This window comes from Argopecten irradians, chromosome 9, assembly GCF_041381155.1.
Source record: "Argopecten irradians isolate NY chromosome 9, Ai_NY, whole genome shotgun sequence".
NCBI classification, from domain to species: Eukaryota; Metazoa; Mollusca; class Bivalvia; order Pectinida; family Pectinidae; genus Argopecten; species Argopecten irradians.
The window spans coordinates 43,335,904-43,355,465 of record NC_091142.1 but is presented as its reverse complement, the minus strand read 5'-3'; the positions used below and the strand labels follow the sequence as shown (position 1 = coordinate 43,355,465).

The 19,562-nt window shown below is 32.3% G+C and overlaps 1 protein-coding gene across 1 annotated transcript in view; it reads right to left on the bottom strand.

Annotated features, from left to right (window-relative positions):
* The window catches only part of LOC138330788 (neurofibromin-like), a 171,562-nt gene that overhangs the window by 85,509 nt on the left and 66,491 nt on the right, over positions 1–19,562 (bottom strand). The window contains 1 exon segment of the mRNA XM_069278307.1: positions 287–403. Coding sequence (XP_069134408.1) covers positions 287–403 — 117 coding nt within the window.

The window sequence follows — 19,562 nt, the reverse complement described above, 5'->3', positions numbered from 1 at the left end:
AGATTAAAGTATGTTACAAGTTTCAGGTCTTTTAGCCTCTCAGTTTTGGACAAAACGTTGTGTAAAGATTTTACCTTCTTGACCTCTGTGACCTCAAAAGAAGGTCAAGACCTTTCATTTGAACAAACTAAGTAGCCCTTTATCCCAGCATGCTACATGTCCATTATCTGTACTCTAGACATTTTGGATCTCGAAAAGAAGTTGTTTGAAAAAATTTAATAAGAGTAATGGAAAATACTTTGTATCATTGTAGCAGACAAGAACGATGATTTATTGTTATACATACTTAAGGAAGAGTTGTGATTTAGCCTCCATTAAATCGCCACGGTCACTCTCCTCAGGTTGAAGGGGCAGTCCAGCCAGCAAGGCCGCTACAGCTTCCATACTAGCCTGGTCAAGGTCTCTGTCAAATACAGGTAACAATCAGGAATACAGTAAATGTCTAATACAGGTTACAGTCAGGAAAACATTGAATGTCTAATACAGGTTACAGTCAGGAATACAGTAAATGTCTAATACAGGTTACAATCAGGAATACAGTAAATGTCTAATACAGGTTACAGTCAGGAATACAGTAAATGTCTAATACAGGTTACAGTCAGGAAAACATTGAATGTCTAATACAGGTTACAGTTAGGAATACAGTAAATGTCTAATACAGGTTACAATCAGGAATACAGTAAATGTCTAATACAGGTTACAATCAGGAATACAGTAAATGTCTAATACAGGTTACAGTCAGGAATACAGTGAATGTCTAATACAGGTTACAGTCAGGAATACAGTGAATGTCTAATACAGGTTACAGTCAGGAATACAGTGAATGTCTAATACAGGTTACAGTCAGGAAAACATTGAATGTCTAATACAGGTTACAATCAGGAATACAGTAAATGTCTAATACAGGTTACAATCAGGAATACAGTGAATGTCTAATACAGGTTACAGTCAGGAATACAGTAAATGTCTAATACAGGTTACAGTCAGGAATACAGTAAATGTCTAATACAGGTTACAATCAGGAATACAGTAAATGTCTAATACAGGTTACAATCAGGAATACAGTGAATGTCAAATACAGGTTACAGTCAGGAATACAGTGAATGTCAAATACAGATTACAGTCAGGAATACAGTAAATGTCTAATACAGGTTACAATCAGGAATACAGTAAATGTCTAATACAGGTTACAATCAGGAATACAGTGAATGTCTAATACAGGTTACAGTCAGGAATACAGTAAATGTCTAATACAGGTTACAATCAGGAATACAGTAAATGTCTAATACAGGTTACAATCAGGAATACAGTAAATGTCTAATACAGGTTACAATCAGGAATACAGTAAATGTCTAATACAGGTTACAATCAGGAATACAGTAAATGTCTAATACAGGTTACAATCAGGAATACAGTAAATGTCTAATACAGGTTACAATCAGGAATACAGTAAATGTCTAATACAGGTTACAATCAGGAATACAGTCAAAGTCAAATACAGGTTACAATCAGGAATACAGTAAATGTCTAATACAGGTTACAATCAGGAATACAGTAAATGTCTAATACAGGTTACAATCAGGAATACAGTAAATGTCTAATACAGGTTACAATCAGGAATACAGTGAATGTCTAATACAGGTTACAGTCAGGAATACAGTAAATGTCTAATACAGGTTACAGTCAGGAATACAGTAAATGTCTAATACAGGTTACAATCAGGAATACAGTAAATGTCTAATACAGGTTACAGTCAGGAATACAGTAAATGTCTAATACAGGTTACAATCAGGAATACAGTAAATGTCTAATACAGGTTACAATCAGGAATACAGTAAATGTCTAATACAGGTTACAATCAGGAATACAGTAAATGTCTAATACAGGTTACAATCAGGAATACAGTGAATGTCTAATACAGGTTACAATCAGGAATACAGTGAATGTCTAATACAGGTTACAGTCAGGAATACAGTAAATGTCTAATACAGGTTACAATCAGGAATACAGTAAATGTCTAATACAGGTTACGATCAGGAATACAGTGAATGTCAAATACAGGTTACAGTCAGGAATACAGTGAATGTCAAATACAGATTACAGTCAGGAATACAGTAAATGTCTAATACAGGTTACAGTCAGGAATACAGTAAATGTCTAATACAGGTTACAATCAGGAATACAGTAAATGTCAAATACAGGTTACAATCAGGAATACAGTAAATGTCTAATACAGGTTACAGTCAGGAATACAGTAAATGTCTAATACAGGTTACAATCAGGAATACAGTAAATGTCTAATACAGGTTACAATCAGGAATACAGTAAATGTCTAATACAGGTTACAATCAGGAATACAGTGAATGTCTAATACAGGTTACAGTCAGGAATACAGTAAATGTCTAATACAGGTTACAATCAGGAATACAGTAAATGTCTAATACAGGTTACAATCAGGAATACAGTAAATGTCAAATACAGGTTACAATCAGGAATACAGTGAATGTCAAATACAGATTACAATCAGGAATACAGTCAAAGTCAAATACAGGTTACGATCAGGAATACAGTGAATGTCAAATACAGGTAACAATCAGGAATAAAGTAACACATGTAACAGTGAAATGCTGAAAGTAGAAAAGTGCAACCACAGGGCTACATTTCCTTACATGTAACAATAAGGCTACATTTCCTTACATGTAACAATAGGGCTACATTTCCTTACATGTAACAATAGGGCTACATTTCCTAACATGTAACAATAAGGCTACATTTCCTTACATGTAACAATAGGGCTACATTTCCTTACATGTAACAATAAGGCTACATTGCCTTACATGTAACAATAGGGCTACATTTCCTTACATGTAACAATAGAGCTACATTTCCTTACATGTAACAATAGGGCTACATTTCCTTACATGTAACAATAGGGCTACATTTCCTAACATGTAACAATAAGGCTACATTTCCTTACATGTAACAATAGGGCTACATTTCCTTACATGTAACATAAAGGCTACATTGCCTTACATGTAACAATAGGGCTACATTTCCTTACATGTAACAATAGAGCTACATTTCCTTACATGTAACAATAGGGCTACATTTCCTTACATGTAACAATAGGGCTACATTTCCTTACATGTAACAATAGGGCTACATTTCCTTACATGTAACAATAGGGCTACATTTCCTAACATGTAACAATAGGGCTACATTTCCTTACATGTAACAATAAGGCTACATTTCCTTACATGTAACAATAGGGCTACATTTCCTTACATGTAACAATAGGGCTACATTTCCTAACATGTAACAATAGGGCTACATTGCCTAACATGTAACAATAGGGCTACATTTCCTTACATGTAACAATAGGGCTACATTTCCTTACATGTAACAATAGGGCTACATTTCCTAACATGTAACAATAGGGCTACATTTCCTTACATGTAACAATAGGGCTACATTTCCTTACATGTAACAATAGGGCTACATTTCCTAACATGTAACAATAGGGCTACATTTCCTAACATGTAACAATAGGGCTACATTTCCTTACATGTAACAATAGGGCTACATTTCCTTACATGTAACAATAGGGCTACATTTCCTTACATGTAACAATAGGGCTACATTTCCTAACATGTAACAATAGGGCTACATTTCCTAACATGTAACAATAGGACTACATTTCCTAACATGTAACAATAGGGCTACATTTCCTTACATGTAACAATAGGGCTACATTGCCTAACATGTAACAATAGGACTACATTTCCTAACATGTAACAATAGGGCTACATTTCCTAACATGTAACAATAGGGCTACATTTCCTAACATGTAACAATAGGACTACATTTCCTAACATGTAACAATAGGGCTACATTTCCTAACATGTAACAATAGGGCTTCATTTCCTTACATGTAACAATAGGGCTACATTTCCTAACATGTAACAATAGGGCTACATTTCCTTACATGTAACAATAGGGCTACATTTCCTAACATGTAACAATAGGGCTTCATTTCCTTACATGTAACAATAGGGCTACATTGCCTAACATGTAACAATAGGGCTACATTTCCTTACATGTAACAATAGGGCTACATTTCCTTACATGTAACAATAGGGCTACATTTCCTTACATGTAACAATAGGGCTACATTTCCTTACATGTAACAATAAGGCTACATTTCCTTACATGTAACAATAGGGCTACATTTCCTTAAATGTAACAATAGGGCTACATTTCCTTACATGTAACAATAGGGCTACATTGCCTTACATGTAACAATAGGGCTACATTTCCTAACATGTAATAATAGGGCTACATTGCCTAACATGTAACAATAGGGCTACATTTCCTAACATGTAACAATAGGGCTACATTTCCTTACATGTAACAATAGGGCTACATTTCCTTACATGTAACAATAGGGCTACATTTCCTTACATGTAACAATAGGGCTACATTTCCTTACATGTAACAATAGGGCTACATTTCCTTACATGTAACAATAGGGCTACATTTCCTTACATGTAACAATAGGGCTACATTTCCTTACATGTAACAATAGGGCTACATTTCCTTACATGTAACAATAGGGCTACATTTCCTTACATGTAACAATAGGGCTACATTGCCTTACATGTAACAATAGGGCTACATTTCCTAACATGTAACAATAGGGCTACATTTCCTAACATGTAACAATAGGGCTACATTTCCTAACATGTAACAATAGGGCTACATTTCCTTACATGTAACAATAGGGCTACATTTCCTTACATGTAACAATAGGGCTACATTTCCTTACATGTAACAATAGGGCTACATTTCCTAACATGTAACAATAGGGCTACATTTCCTTACATGTAACAATAGGGCTACATTTCCTTACATGTAACAATAGGGCTACATTTCCTTACATGTAACAATAGGGCTACATTTCCTTACATGTAACAATAGGGCTACATTTCCTTACATGTAACAATAGGGCTACATTTCCTTACATGTAACAATAGGGCTACATTTCCTAACATGTAACAAGAGGGCTACATTGCCTTACATGTAACAATAGGGCTACATTTCCTTACATGTAACAATAGGGCTACATTTCCTTACATGTAACAATAAGGCTACATTTCCTTACATGTAACAATAGGGCTACATTTCTGAACCAACACTTCTATCCTTTAGGTAAAGTTTGCACAATTACCAATGAGTGCAGGTGAATTATAAAGTAGTATTTAACATTTTAGTGAGAACATTTCTATATATCACATCATTTAGGAGATATTAAATTTTCTACTACAAAACAACCACAACAATTACTTATTGATAAGATTGACCTGTCAAATGATCTATAAATAAACCTGCTTTACTGAACAACAGATTTTATAGAGACCAGGCTAGGTAGCAGTAACTAAATAAATTAACTTGCAGAAAACATGCAATGTCATGCAGATTGAGGCAGAGAAGCTAAACTGAAGAAACAAAGCAATCAAAGCCATGCAGCAGCAAAACAGTGTTACAACAGGAAGGCCATCACAGGTCCGCAATGTTTAACAGGCAAACAACACAGAATTATACTAAATGCATTAATATCTTAGAAGGGCCTCACTAGGGTGACCAACGAGTTTCAGGGTAGGTGCAATACTGTAGAAATCCAAAAACACTGATCTACTGATGACGGCCCTTACTGACCTTGGTCCTATTGACGTAAGTCCTTACTGACCCCAGACCTTCTGACGCCGGTACTTATGGACGCCGGTCCTTACTGACCCCGGTCCTTACTGACCCCGGTCCTTACTGACCCCGGTCCTTACTGACCCCGGCCCTTACTGACCTTGGTCCTATTGATGCTGGTCCTATTGACGCAGACCCCGATCCTACTGACCCCGTCAAATTGACTGCGGTCCTTCTGACCTCAACCTCAAAAATATCTTGTTGTAAAAAATGGAATGATTTCAGCAACAAATGGTACCAGTATAAAGTACGATGCCAGTATAAAGTATGATACCAGTATAAAGTACAATACCAGTATAAAGTACGATACCAGTATAAAGTACAATACCAGTATAAAGTACGATACCAGTGTAAAGTATGATACCAGTATAAAGTATGATACCAGTATAAAGTATGATACCAGTATAAAGTACAATACCAGTATAAAGTATGATACCAGTATAAAGTATGATACCAGTATAAAGTATGATACCAGTATAAAGTACGATACCAGTATAAAGTACGATACCAGTATAAAGTACAATACCAGTATAAAGTACAATACCAGTATAAAGTACAATACCAGTATAAAGTACAATACCAGTATAAAGTACAATACCAGTATAAAGTACAATACCAGTGTAAAGTACAATACCAGTATAAAGTACAATACCAGTATAAAGTACAACACCAGTGCAAAGTACAATACCAGTATAAAGTATGATACCAGTATAAAGTATGATACCAGTGTAAAGTACAATACCAGTAAAAGTACAATACCAGTATAAAGTATGAACCAGTATAAAGTACCATGTAAAGTACGATACCAGTATAAAGTATGATACCAGTATAAAGTACGATACCAGTATAAAGTACAATACCAGTATAAAGTATGATACCAGTATAAAGTATGATACCAGTATAAAGTACAATACCAGTATAAAGTATGATACCAGTATAAAGTACAATACCAGTATAAAGTACAATACCAGTATAAAGTATGATACCAGTATAAAGTACAATACCAGTATAAAGTATGATACCAGTATAAAAGTATGATACCAGTATAAAGTACAATACCAGTATAAAGTACAATACCAGTATAAAGTACAATACCAGTATAAAGTATGATACCAGTATAAAGTACAATACCAGTATAAAGTACAATACCAGTATAAAGTACAATACCAGTATAAAGTACAATACCAGTATAAAGTACAATACCAGTATAAAGTATGATACCAGTATAAAGTACAATACCAGTATAAAGTACAATACCAGTATAAAGTATGATACCAGTATAAAGTATGATACCAGTATAAAGTACGATACCAGTATAAAGTATGATACCAGTATAAAGTACGATACCAGTATAAAGTATGATACCAGTATAAAGTATGATACCAGTATAAAGTACGATACCAGTATAAAGTACGATACCAGTATAAAGTATGATACCAGTATAAAGTACGATACCAGTATAAAGTACGATACCAGTATAAAGTATGATACCAGTATAAAGTACGATACGATATACCAGTATATAAAGTACGATACCAGTATAAAGTATGATACCAGTATAAAGTACGATACCAGTATAAAGTACGATACCAGTATAAAGTACGATACCAGTATAAAGTACGATACCAGTATAAAGTATGATACCAGTATAAAGTACGATACCAGTATAAAGTACGATACCAGTATAAAGTACGATACCAGTATAAAGTATGATACCAGTATAAAGTACGATACCAGTATAAAGTATGATACCAGTATAAAGTATGATACCAGTATAAAGTACGATACCAGTATAAAGTATGATACCAGTATAAAGTACGATACCAGTATAAAGTACAATACCAGTATAAAGTATGATACCAGTATAAAGTATGATACCAGTATAAAGTATGATACCAGTATAAAGTAAGATACCAGTATAAAGTATGATACCAGTATAAAGTACGATACCAGTATAAAGTACGATACCAGTATAAAGTATGATACCAGTATAAAGTACAATACCAGTATAAAGTATGATACCAGTATAAAGTACGATACCAGTATAAAGTACAATACCAGTATAAAGTATGATACCAGTATAAAGTATGATACCAGTATAAAGTATGATACCAGTATAAAGTATGATACCAGTATAAAGTACGATACCAGTATAAAGTACGATACCAGTATAAAGTACGATACCAGTATAAAGTATGATACCAGTATAAAGTATGATACCAGTATAAAGTAAACAGTATAAAGTATGATACCAGTATAAAGTACAGATACCAGTATAAAGTATGATACCAGTATAAAGTAGATACCAGTATAAAGTAGATACCAGTATAAAGTATGATACCAGTATAAAGTATGATACCAGTATAAAGTACATACCAGTATAAAGTATGATACCAGTATAAAGTACGATACCAGTATAAAGTATGATACCAGTATAAAGTAGATACCAGTATAAAGTACGATACCAGTATAAAGTACGATACCAGTATAAAGTATGATACCAGTATAAAGTACATACCAGTATAAAGTATGATACCAGTATAAAGTATGATACCAGTATAAAGTAGATACCAGTATAAGTACGATACCAGTATAAAGTATACGATACCAGTATAAAGTATGATACCAGTATAAAGTATGATACCAGTATAAAGTACAATGCCTGTATAAAGTATGATACCAGTATAAAGTACGATACCAGTATAAAGTATGATACCAGTATAAAGTATGATACCAGTATAAAGTATGATACCAGTATAAAGTATGATACCAGTATAAAGTAGATACCGTATAAAGTATGATACCAGTATAAAGTACAATACCAGTATAAAGTATGACACCGTAGTATATACCAGTATAAAGTATGATACCAGTATAAAGTATGATACCAGTATAAAGTACGATACCAGTATAAAGTATGATACCAGTATAAAGTATGATACCAGTATAAAGTATGATACCAGTATAAAGTATGATACCAGTATAAAGTATGATACCAGTATAAAGTATGATACCAGTGCAAAGTATGACACCAGTATAAAGTACAATACCAGTATAAAGTATGATACCAGTATAAAGTACGATACCAGTATAAAGTATGATACCAGTATAAAGTATAACCAGTATAAAGTAATACCAGTATAAAGTATGATACCAGTATAAAGTATGATACCAGTATAAAGTACGATACCAGTATAAAGTAGATACCAGTATAAAGTATGATACCAGTATAAAGTACAGATACCAGTATAAAGTATGATACCAGTATAAAGTAGATACCAGTATAAAGTACCAGATACACCAGTATAAAATAAAGTAATACCAGTATAAAGTATGATACCAGTATAAAGTACGATACCAGTATAAAGTATGATACCAGTATAAAGTACAATACCAGTATAAAGTATGATACCAGTATAAAGTACGATACCAGTATAAAGTATGATACCAGTATAAAGTATGATACCAGTATAAAGTATGATACCAGTATAAAGTACGATACCAGTATAAAGTATGATACCAGTATAAAGTATGATACCAGTATAAAGTACGATACCAGTATAAAGTACGATACCAGTATAAAGTATGATACCAGTATAAAGTACGATACCAGTATAAAGTATGATACCAGTATAAAGTATGATACCAGTATAAAGTATGATACCAGTATAAAGTACGATACCAGTATAAAGTATGATACCAGTATAAAGTACGATACCAGTATAAAGTATGATACCAGTATAAAGTATGATACCAGTATAAAGTACAATACCAGTATAAAGTATGATACCAGTATAAAGTATGATACCAGTATAAAGTATGATACCAGTATAAAGTATGATACCAGTATAAAGTACAATACCAGTGTAAAGTATGATACCAGTATAAAGTACAATACCAGTATAAAGTATGATACCAGTATAAAGTATGATACCAGTATAAAGTATGATACCAGTATAAAGTACAATACCAGTATAAAGTATGTATACCAGTATAAAGTATGATACCAGTATAAAAGTATGATACCAGTATAAAGTACAATACCAGTATAAAGTATGATACCAGTATAAAGTATGATACCAGTATAAAGTACGATACCAGTATAAAGTATGATACCAGTATAAAGTATGATACCAGTATAAAGTATGATACCAGTGTAAAGTACAATACCAGTATAAAGTATGATACCAGTATAAAGTATGATACCAGTATAAAGTATGATACCAGTGTAAAGTATGATACCAGTATAAAGTACAATACCAGTGTAAAGTACAATACCAGTATAAAGTATGATACCAGTATAAAGTATGATACCAGTGTAAAGTATGATACCAGTGTAAAGTATGATACCAGTGTAAAGTACAATACCAGTATAAAGTATGATACCAGTATAAAGTATGATACCAGTGTATAAAGTATGATACCAGTATAAAGTATGATACCAGTATAAAGTATGATACCAGTGTAAAGTATGATACCAGTGTAAAGTACGATACCAGTATAAAGTATGATACCAGTATAAAGTATGATACCAGTGTAAAGTATGATACCAGTGTAAAGTATGATACCAGTATAAAGTATGATACCAGTGTAAAGTACGATACCAGTATAAAGTATGATACCAGTATAAAGTATGATACCAGTATAAAGTATGATACCAGTATAAAGTACAATACCAGTATAAAGTATGATACCAGTATAAAGTATGATACCAGTGTAAAGTATGATACCAGTGTAAAGTATGATACCAGTATAAAGTATGATACCAGTATAAAGTAGATACCAGTGTAAAGTATGATACCAGTATAAAGTATGATACCAGTATAAAGTATGATACCAGTGTAAAGTACATACCAGTATAAAGTATGATACCAGTATAAAGTACTAAGATACCAGTGTAAAGTACATACCAGTATAAAGTATGATACCAGTGTAAAGTAATACCAGTATGATGATACCAGTATAAAGTATGATACCAGTGTAAAAGTACATACCAGTATAAAGTATGATACCAGTGTAAAGTATGATACCAGTATAAAGTATGATACCAGTGTAAAGTACGATACCAGTGTAAAGTATGATACCAGTATAAAGTATGATACCAGTATAAAGTATGATACCAGTGTAAAGTATGATACCAGTATAAAGTATACAATACCAGTAAGTAAGATGTCCAGTATAAAGTAGATACCAGTATAAAGTATGATACCAGTATAAAGTATGATACCAGTGTAAAGTATGATACCAGTGTAAAGTATGATACCAGTAGTAAAGTATGATACCAGTATAAAGTATGATACCAGTATAAAGTATGATACCAGTATAAAGTATGATACCAGTATAAAGTAAACAGTTGATACCAGTATAAAGTATGATACCAGATAAAGTACCAGTATAAAGTATACCAGTGTAAGTATGATACCAGTATAAAGTATGATACCAGTATAAAGTATGATACCAGTGTAAAGTATGATACCAGTATAAAGTATGATACCAGTATAAAGTATGATACCAGTATAAAGTATGATACCAGTATAAAGTATGATACCAGTATAAAGTATGATACCAGTATAAAGTATGATACCAGTATAAAGTATGATACCAGTTAAAGTATATACCAGTGAAGTACATACCAGTATAAAGTATATAACAGTTAAAGTATGATATATAAAGTATGATACCAGTATAAAGTAACCAGTATAAAGTATGATACCAGTATAAAGTATGATACCAGTATAAAGTATGATAACCAGTATAAAGTATGATACCAGTATAAAGTATGATACCAGTATAAAGTATGATACCAGTATAAAGTATGATACCAGTATAAAGTATGATACCAGTATAAAGTACAATACCAGTATAAAGTATGATACCAGTATAAAGTATGATACCAGTATAAAGTATGATACCAGTATAAAGTATGATACCAGTATAAAGTACGATACCAGTATAAAGTACGATACCAGTATAAAGTATGATACCAGTGTAAAGTACGATACCAGTGTAAAGTATGATACCAGTGTAAAGTATGATACCAGTATAAAGTATGATACCAGTATAAAGTACAATACCAGTATAAAGTACAATACCAGTATAAAGTATGATACCAGTGTAAAGTATGATACCAGTGTAAAGTACGATACCAGTGTAAAGTATGATACCAGTATAAAGTAAGTATACCAGTATAAAGTACAATACCAGTGTAAAGTATGATACCAGTATAAAGTATGATACCAGTGTAAAGTATGATACCAGTGTAAAGTACGATACCAGTATAAAGTATGATACCAGTGTAAAGTACGATACCAGTGTAAAGTACGATACCAGTATAAAGTATGATACCAGTGTAAAGTACATACCAGTATAAAGTATGATACCAGTATAAAGTACAATACCAGTATAAAGTAATACCAGTATAAAGTATGATACCAGTATAAAGTATGATACCAGTATAAAGTATGATACCAGTGTAAAGTACATACCAGTATAAAGTATGATACCAGTGTAAAGTACAATACCAGTATAAAGTATGATACCAGTGTAAAGTATGATACCAGTGTAAAGTATGATACCAGTGTAAAGTACAATACCAGTATAAAGTATGATACCAGTGTAAAGTATGATACCAGTGTAAAGTATGATACCAGTGTAAAGTATGATACCAGTGTAAAGTATGATACCAGTATAAAGTATGATACCAGTGTAAAGTATGATACCAGTATAAAGTACAATACCAGTATAAAGTACAATAAGTATAAAGTATGATACCAGTGTAATGTACGATACCAGTATAAAGTATGATACCAGTGTAAAGTACAATACCAGTATAAAGTACAATACCAGTATAAAGTATGATACCAGTGTAAAGTACAATACCAGTGTAAAGTATGATACCAGTGTAAAGTACAATACCAGTGTAAAGTAAATACAGTAAAGAAGATACCAGTATAAAGTATGATACCAGTATAAAGTACAATACCAGTATAAAGTATGATACCAGTATAAAGTATGATACCAGTATAAAGTACAATACCAGTATAAAGTATGATACCAGTATAAAGTACAATACCAGTGTAAAGTATGATACCAGTATAAAGTACAACACCAGTGCAAAGTATGACACCAGTATAAAGAATGATACCAGTGTAAAGTATGATACCAGTGTAAAGTATGATACCAGTATAAAGTACAATACCAGTGTAAAGTACGATACCAGTGTAAAGTATGATACCAGTGTAAAGTACGATACCAGTGTAAAGTATGATACCAGTATAAAGTAAGATATCTCTTGAAGTATTACAGCATTAGAATATTAATTCTGAGATATCCAGTGAAATATTACAACATTAGAATAGTAATTCTGAGATATCTCTTGAAGTATTACATTAGAATAGTAATTCTGAGGTATCTCTTGATGTATTTCAACATTAGAATATTAATTCAAAGATATCCAGTGAAATATTACAACATTAGAATAGTAATTCTGAGATATCTCTTGAAGTATTACAACATTAGAATAGTAATTCTGAGAAATCAAGGAAGATATTACAACATTAGAATAGTAATTCTGAGATATCTCTTGAAGTATTACAACATTAGAATAGTAATTCTGAGAAATCCAGGAAGATATTACAACATTAGAATAGTAATTCTGAGATATCTCTTGAGGTATTACACTGTTAGAATAGTAATTCGGAGATATCCTGTGAGATATTACATTGTTAGAATAGTAATTCGGAGATATGTCTAGAGGTATTACAACATTAGAATAGTAATTCTGATATATCTCTTGAAATATTACAACATTAGAATAGTAATTCTGAGATATCTCTTGAGGTATTACAACATTAGAATAGTAATTCTGAGATAGCTCTTAAGATATTACACTGTTAGAATAGTAATTTGGAGATATGTCTAGAGGTATTACAACATTAGAATAGTAATTCTGAGATATCTCTTGAGATATAACAACATTAGAATAGTAATTCTGAGATAGCTCTTGAGATATTACACTGTTAGAATAGTAATTTGGAGATATCCTGTGAGATATTACACTGTTAGAATAGTAATTCGGAGATATGTCTAGAGGTATTACAACATTAGAATAGTAATTCTGAGATATCTCTTGAGATATTACACTGTTAGAATAGTAATTCTGAGATATCTCTTGAGATATTACACTGTTAGAATAGTAATTCTGAGATATCTCTTGAGGTATTACAACATTAGAATAGTAATTCTGAGATATCTCTTGAGGTATTACAACATTAGAATAGTAATTCTGAGATATCTCTTGAGATATAACAACATTAGAATAGTAATTCTGAGATATCTCTTGAGGTGTTACACCGTGAGAATAGTAATTCTGAGATATCTCTTGAGATGTTAAGAGATATACAGTCATGAGAACCACAATATAAGTATGCTATTGATGTCTAGAGATATACAGTCATGAGAGAACTACAATATAAGTATGCTATTGATGTCTAGAGATATACAGTCATGAGAGAACTACAATATAAGTATGCTATTGATGCCTAGAGATATACAGTCATGAGAGAACTACAATATAAGTATGCTATTGATGTCTAGAGATATGCAGTCATTAGAGAACTACAATATAAGTATGCTATTGATGTCCTGAGATATACAGTCATGAGAGAACTACAATATAAGTATGCTATTGATGTCTAGAGATATACAGTCATGAGAGAACTACAATATAAGTATGCTATTGATGCCTAGAGATATACAGACATGAGAGAACTACAATATAAGTATGCTATTGATGCCTAGAGATATGCAGTCATTAAGAACTACAATATAAGTATGCTATTGATGCCTAGAGATATACAGTCATGAGAGAACTACAATATAAGTATGCTATTGATGTCTAGAGATATGCAGTCATTAGAGAACTACAATATAAGTATGCTATTGATGTCCTGAGATATACAGTCATGAGAGAACTACAATATAAGTATGCTATTGATGTCTAGAGATATAAAGTCATGAGAGAACTACAATATAAGTATGCTATTGATGTTAAGGGAATGCAGTCATGAAAGAACTTCAATATAAGTATGCTATTGATGCCTAGAGATATACAGTCATGAGAGAACTACAATATAAGTATGCTATTGATGCCTAGAGATATGCAGTCATGAGAGAACTACAATATAAGTATGCTATTGATGTTAAGAGATATACAGTCATGAGAGAACTACAATATAAGTATGCTATTGATGCCTAGAGATAGTCCGTCATGAGAGAACTACAATATAAGTATGCTATTGATGTCTAGAGATATACAGTCATGAGAGAACCACAATATAAGTATGCTATTGATGTCTAGAGATATGCGGTCAGGAGAGAACTACAATATAAGTATGCTATTGATGTTAAGAGATATGAGGTCATGAGAGAACTATAATATAAGTATGCTATTGATGCCTAGAGATATACAGTCATGAGAGAACTACAATATAAGTATGCTATTGATGTCTAGAGATATACAGTCATGAGAGAACTACAATATAAGTATGCTATTGATGTCTAGAGATATACAGTCATGAGAGAACTACAATATAAGTATGCTATTGATGCCTAGAGATATACAGTCATGAGAGAACTACAATATAAGTATGCTATTGATGCCTAGAGATATGCAGTCATTAGAGAACTACAATATAAGTATGCTATTGATGTTAAGAGATATACAGTCATGAGAAAACTACAATATAAGTATGCTATTGATGCCTAGAGATATGCCGTCATGAGAGAACTACAATATAAGTATGCTATTGATGTTAAGAGATATGAGGTCATGAGAGAACTACAATATAAGTATGCTATTGATGCCTAGAGATATACAGTCATGAGAGAACTACAATATAAGAGAACTACAATATAAGTATGCTATTGATGTCTAGAGATATGAGGTCATGAGAGAACTACAATATAAGTATGCTATTGATGCCTAGAGATATACAGTCATGAGAGAACTACAATATAAGTATGCTATTAATGTTAAGAGATATGCAATCATGAGAGAACTACAATATAAGTATGCTATTGATTTCTAGAGATATGCCATCATGAGAGAACTACAATATAAGTATGCTATTGATGTCTAGAGATATGCAATCATGAAAGAACTACAATATAAGTATGCTATTGATGTTAAGAGATATGCGGTTATGAGAGAACAAAAATATAAGTATGCTATTGATGTCTAGAGATATGCAGTCATGAGAGAACTACAATATAAGTATGCTATTGATGTCTAGAGATATACAGTCATGAGAGAACTACAATATAAGTATGCTATTGATGTCTAGAGATATACAGTCATGAGAGAACTACAATATAAGTATGCTTTTGATGCCTAGAGATATGCGGTCATGAGAGAACTACAATATAAGTATGCTATTGATGTTAAGAGATATGCGGTCATGAGAGAACTACAATATAAGTATGCTATTGATGCCTAGAGATATACAGTCATGAGAGAACTACAATATAAGTATGCTATTGATGCCTAGAGATAGTCCGTCATGAGAGAACTACAATATAAGTATGCTATTGATGTCTAGAGATATACAGTCATGAAAGAACTACAATATAAGTATGCTATTGATGTCTAGAGATATGCGGTTATGAGAGAACAAAAATATAAGTATGCTATTGATGTCTAGAGATATGCAGCCATGAGAGAACTACAATATAAGTATGCTATTGATGTCTAGAGATATACAGTCATGAAAGAACTACAATATAAGTATGCTATTGATGTTAAGAGATATGCGGTCATGAGAGAACTACAATATAAGTATGCTATTGATGTCTAGAGATATGCGGTCATGAGAGAACTACAATATAAGTATGCTATTGATGTTAAGAGATATGCGGTCATGAGAGAACTACAATATAAGTATGCTATTGATGCCTAGAGATATACAGTCATGAGAGAACTACAATATAAGTATGCTATTGATGTCTAGAGATATGCGGTCATGAGAGAACTACAATATAAGTATGCTATTGATGTTAAGAGATATGCGGTCATGAGAGAACTACAATATAAGTATGCTATTGATGTCTAGAGATATGCGGTCATGAGAGAACTACAATATAAGTATGCTATTGATGTTAAGAGATATGCAGTCATGAGAGAACTACAATATAAGTATGCTATTGATGTCTAGAGATATGAGGTCATGAGAGAACTAAAATATAAGTATGCTATTGATGTCTAGAGATATGCGGTCATGAGAGAACTACAATATAAGTATGCTATTGATGTCTAGAGATATGCGGTCACGAGAGAACTACAATATAAGTATGCTATTGATGTCTAGAGATATGCAGTCATGAGAGAACTACAATATAAGTATGCTATTAATGTTAAGAGATATGCAGTCATGAAAGAACTACAATATAAGTATGCTATTGATGTCTAGAGATATGAGGTCATGAGAGAACTACAATATAAGTATGCTATTGATGCCTAGAGATATGCGGTCATGAGAGAACTACAATATAAGTATGCTATTAATGTTAAGAGATATGCAGTCATGAGAGAACTACAATATAAGTATGCTATTGATGCCTAGAGAATGCAGTCATGAAAGAACTTCAATATAAGTATGCTATTGATGTCTAGAGATATGCGATAATGAGACAATATAAGAATGGAATTTATACCTATATATAGTGAACTACAATATAATTGTGATAATGATGCTTTGTTAGTGAGAGGAAGCAGACAGATTGAGTGAAGTGAGTGAGGCTCTCTCAGCTTCATGATTCAGATATTCAAAACATACCGCAGACATGTAAATACCTTGAGAGAACTACATGAGGAATTTGTCTTTCCAATAAATAAACTGTGAAACAAGCATTTGATCTGGAGTAAATGAGAAGACTTTTGTCCATGTATGGGAGGAGAGAAGCTGAGAGGCCACATGAGCAGTATGTTATAGAAGCAGCCTACCATTGACCCCCAGAGTATATAGGAGAGGGACAGGCCGTATACGCTGGGGCAGAGCATACTCACACTGGGACAGACAGGGCCGGGGTATACTCACACGACGGGCTGGGTTTGGAGAAATAACGGAGTAGGGCTAGGCACAGATAGTGCCCTAGTAGTACACTGACTCGATGAGGAGGACTGGGTGGGGTGTATATAGCGCTGTAATCCAGATGATCGCACTGAGATATTCTTTTCGTGTTTCCTTCAAAAAAATCCAAATTTACTTACATCACTTAGTTTTCTATGTTTTACTTTAATCTGGTTCTGTAAAATCACCTGTCTATAAGGATCTATTTCTGTCGATAAATAATTTATTAAATAGTCAAAATTCTTCAAAGTTATATGTCCTTATTTTATAAATAGGTAAAACTTCAATTTTTTTTCTTCAAAAATTAAAAACACAGAATAATATTCCCAACATTCAGACTTTCCTGTCTTACTAAAGGTGACCTTTTATAAAGTGATGTATCCAACTTTTGATATAACACTGATTCCAATCAGTTTAAATTCTCAACAATCTGTAAGTTCGAACTCAATATTCCATCACTTAGGTATTTTTCATATGCAACAAGCAAAAATTAAAACCTGTTTTATAACCCTTATTATAACAAAAATCTTTGACTGTGACAAATAAAATTAAAAAAAAAGAAGTTTAAATCAGCAATACATTCAAAATACAAACATCATCACTTTAACATGATTATTTGTTTGTTTTCCTTCATTTTTTTTTCAAATCACACTCTACCATAACAAAAATAGTGCAGGTGCCTTAAAAATGCTTTCCAAAACTCAGCTGGTAACAATCTGCTATGTGAATGATTAAATAGGCAAAGATCCCCGAAGCAAAATAATGAAACTAATAATGCAATAAAATCATAAAAAGCTGAAAATAAAGCCACACAGAATACCATGAAACAATTAACACAAAAGTCACACTGTAGTATTAGCCTGTGGAACTCCTATACTTATCTTTTCAGTACAATACTCAACATATATATTGTCTGATGTAGATCAAGTGATGTCAACTTTCAGTGTTTTTCTGTTTATAAAAAATAGCTGAAAACAGGAAACTTTATAGTGTGTTTGATAAATACATCCTTTATTAATTAATGCTTATTTAATTATTTCTTTTAATTTCATAATTTCAGCTTATTTCATTATTTCTTTTAATTTTGAAATCATACTAAACAAGAAAAACTCTTAATTCAGAAAACATATTAAGATAAATATAGAGATCCTAGGCTTTTATTTATACCACAGAAACATAACAAAACAACATTAGAATTTATAAATCATAGACAATACAAACTATCGTAGGTATCCTAAAATCATACAATATCTTCACAACATTGTACTGGGTCTAAAATTCCTTTAGAAGCAGTTTCTCACTAATTGTCAAAAGGTTACCATATCTTTTGGATTACAAGTTGCACTTGAGTATCAGTCACCAAGGCTTTTTTTACACTGTTTTTTTCTCAAATTTTGTACATTAGCTGCGGCCAGTACTGACTGTAATCTGTCTGTAATATGAAGATACCTAACTACCTGACCCACAATATTATACTGACTGTAATCTGTCTGTAATATGAAGATACCTAACTACCCGACCCACTATATTATACTGACTGTAATCTGTCTGTAATATGAAGATACCTAACTACCCGACCCACTATATTATACTGACTGTAATCTGTCTGTAATATGAAGATACCTAACTACCCGACCCACTATATATCATACTGACTGTAATCTGTCTGTAATATGAAGA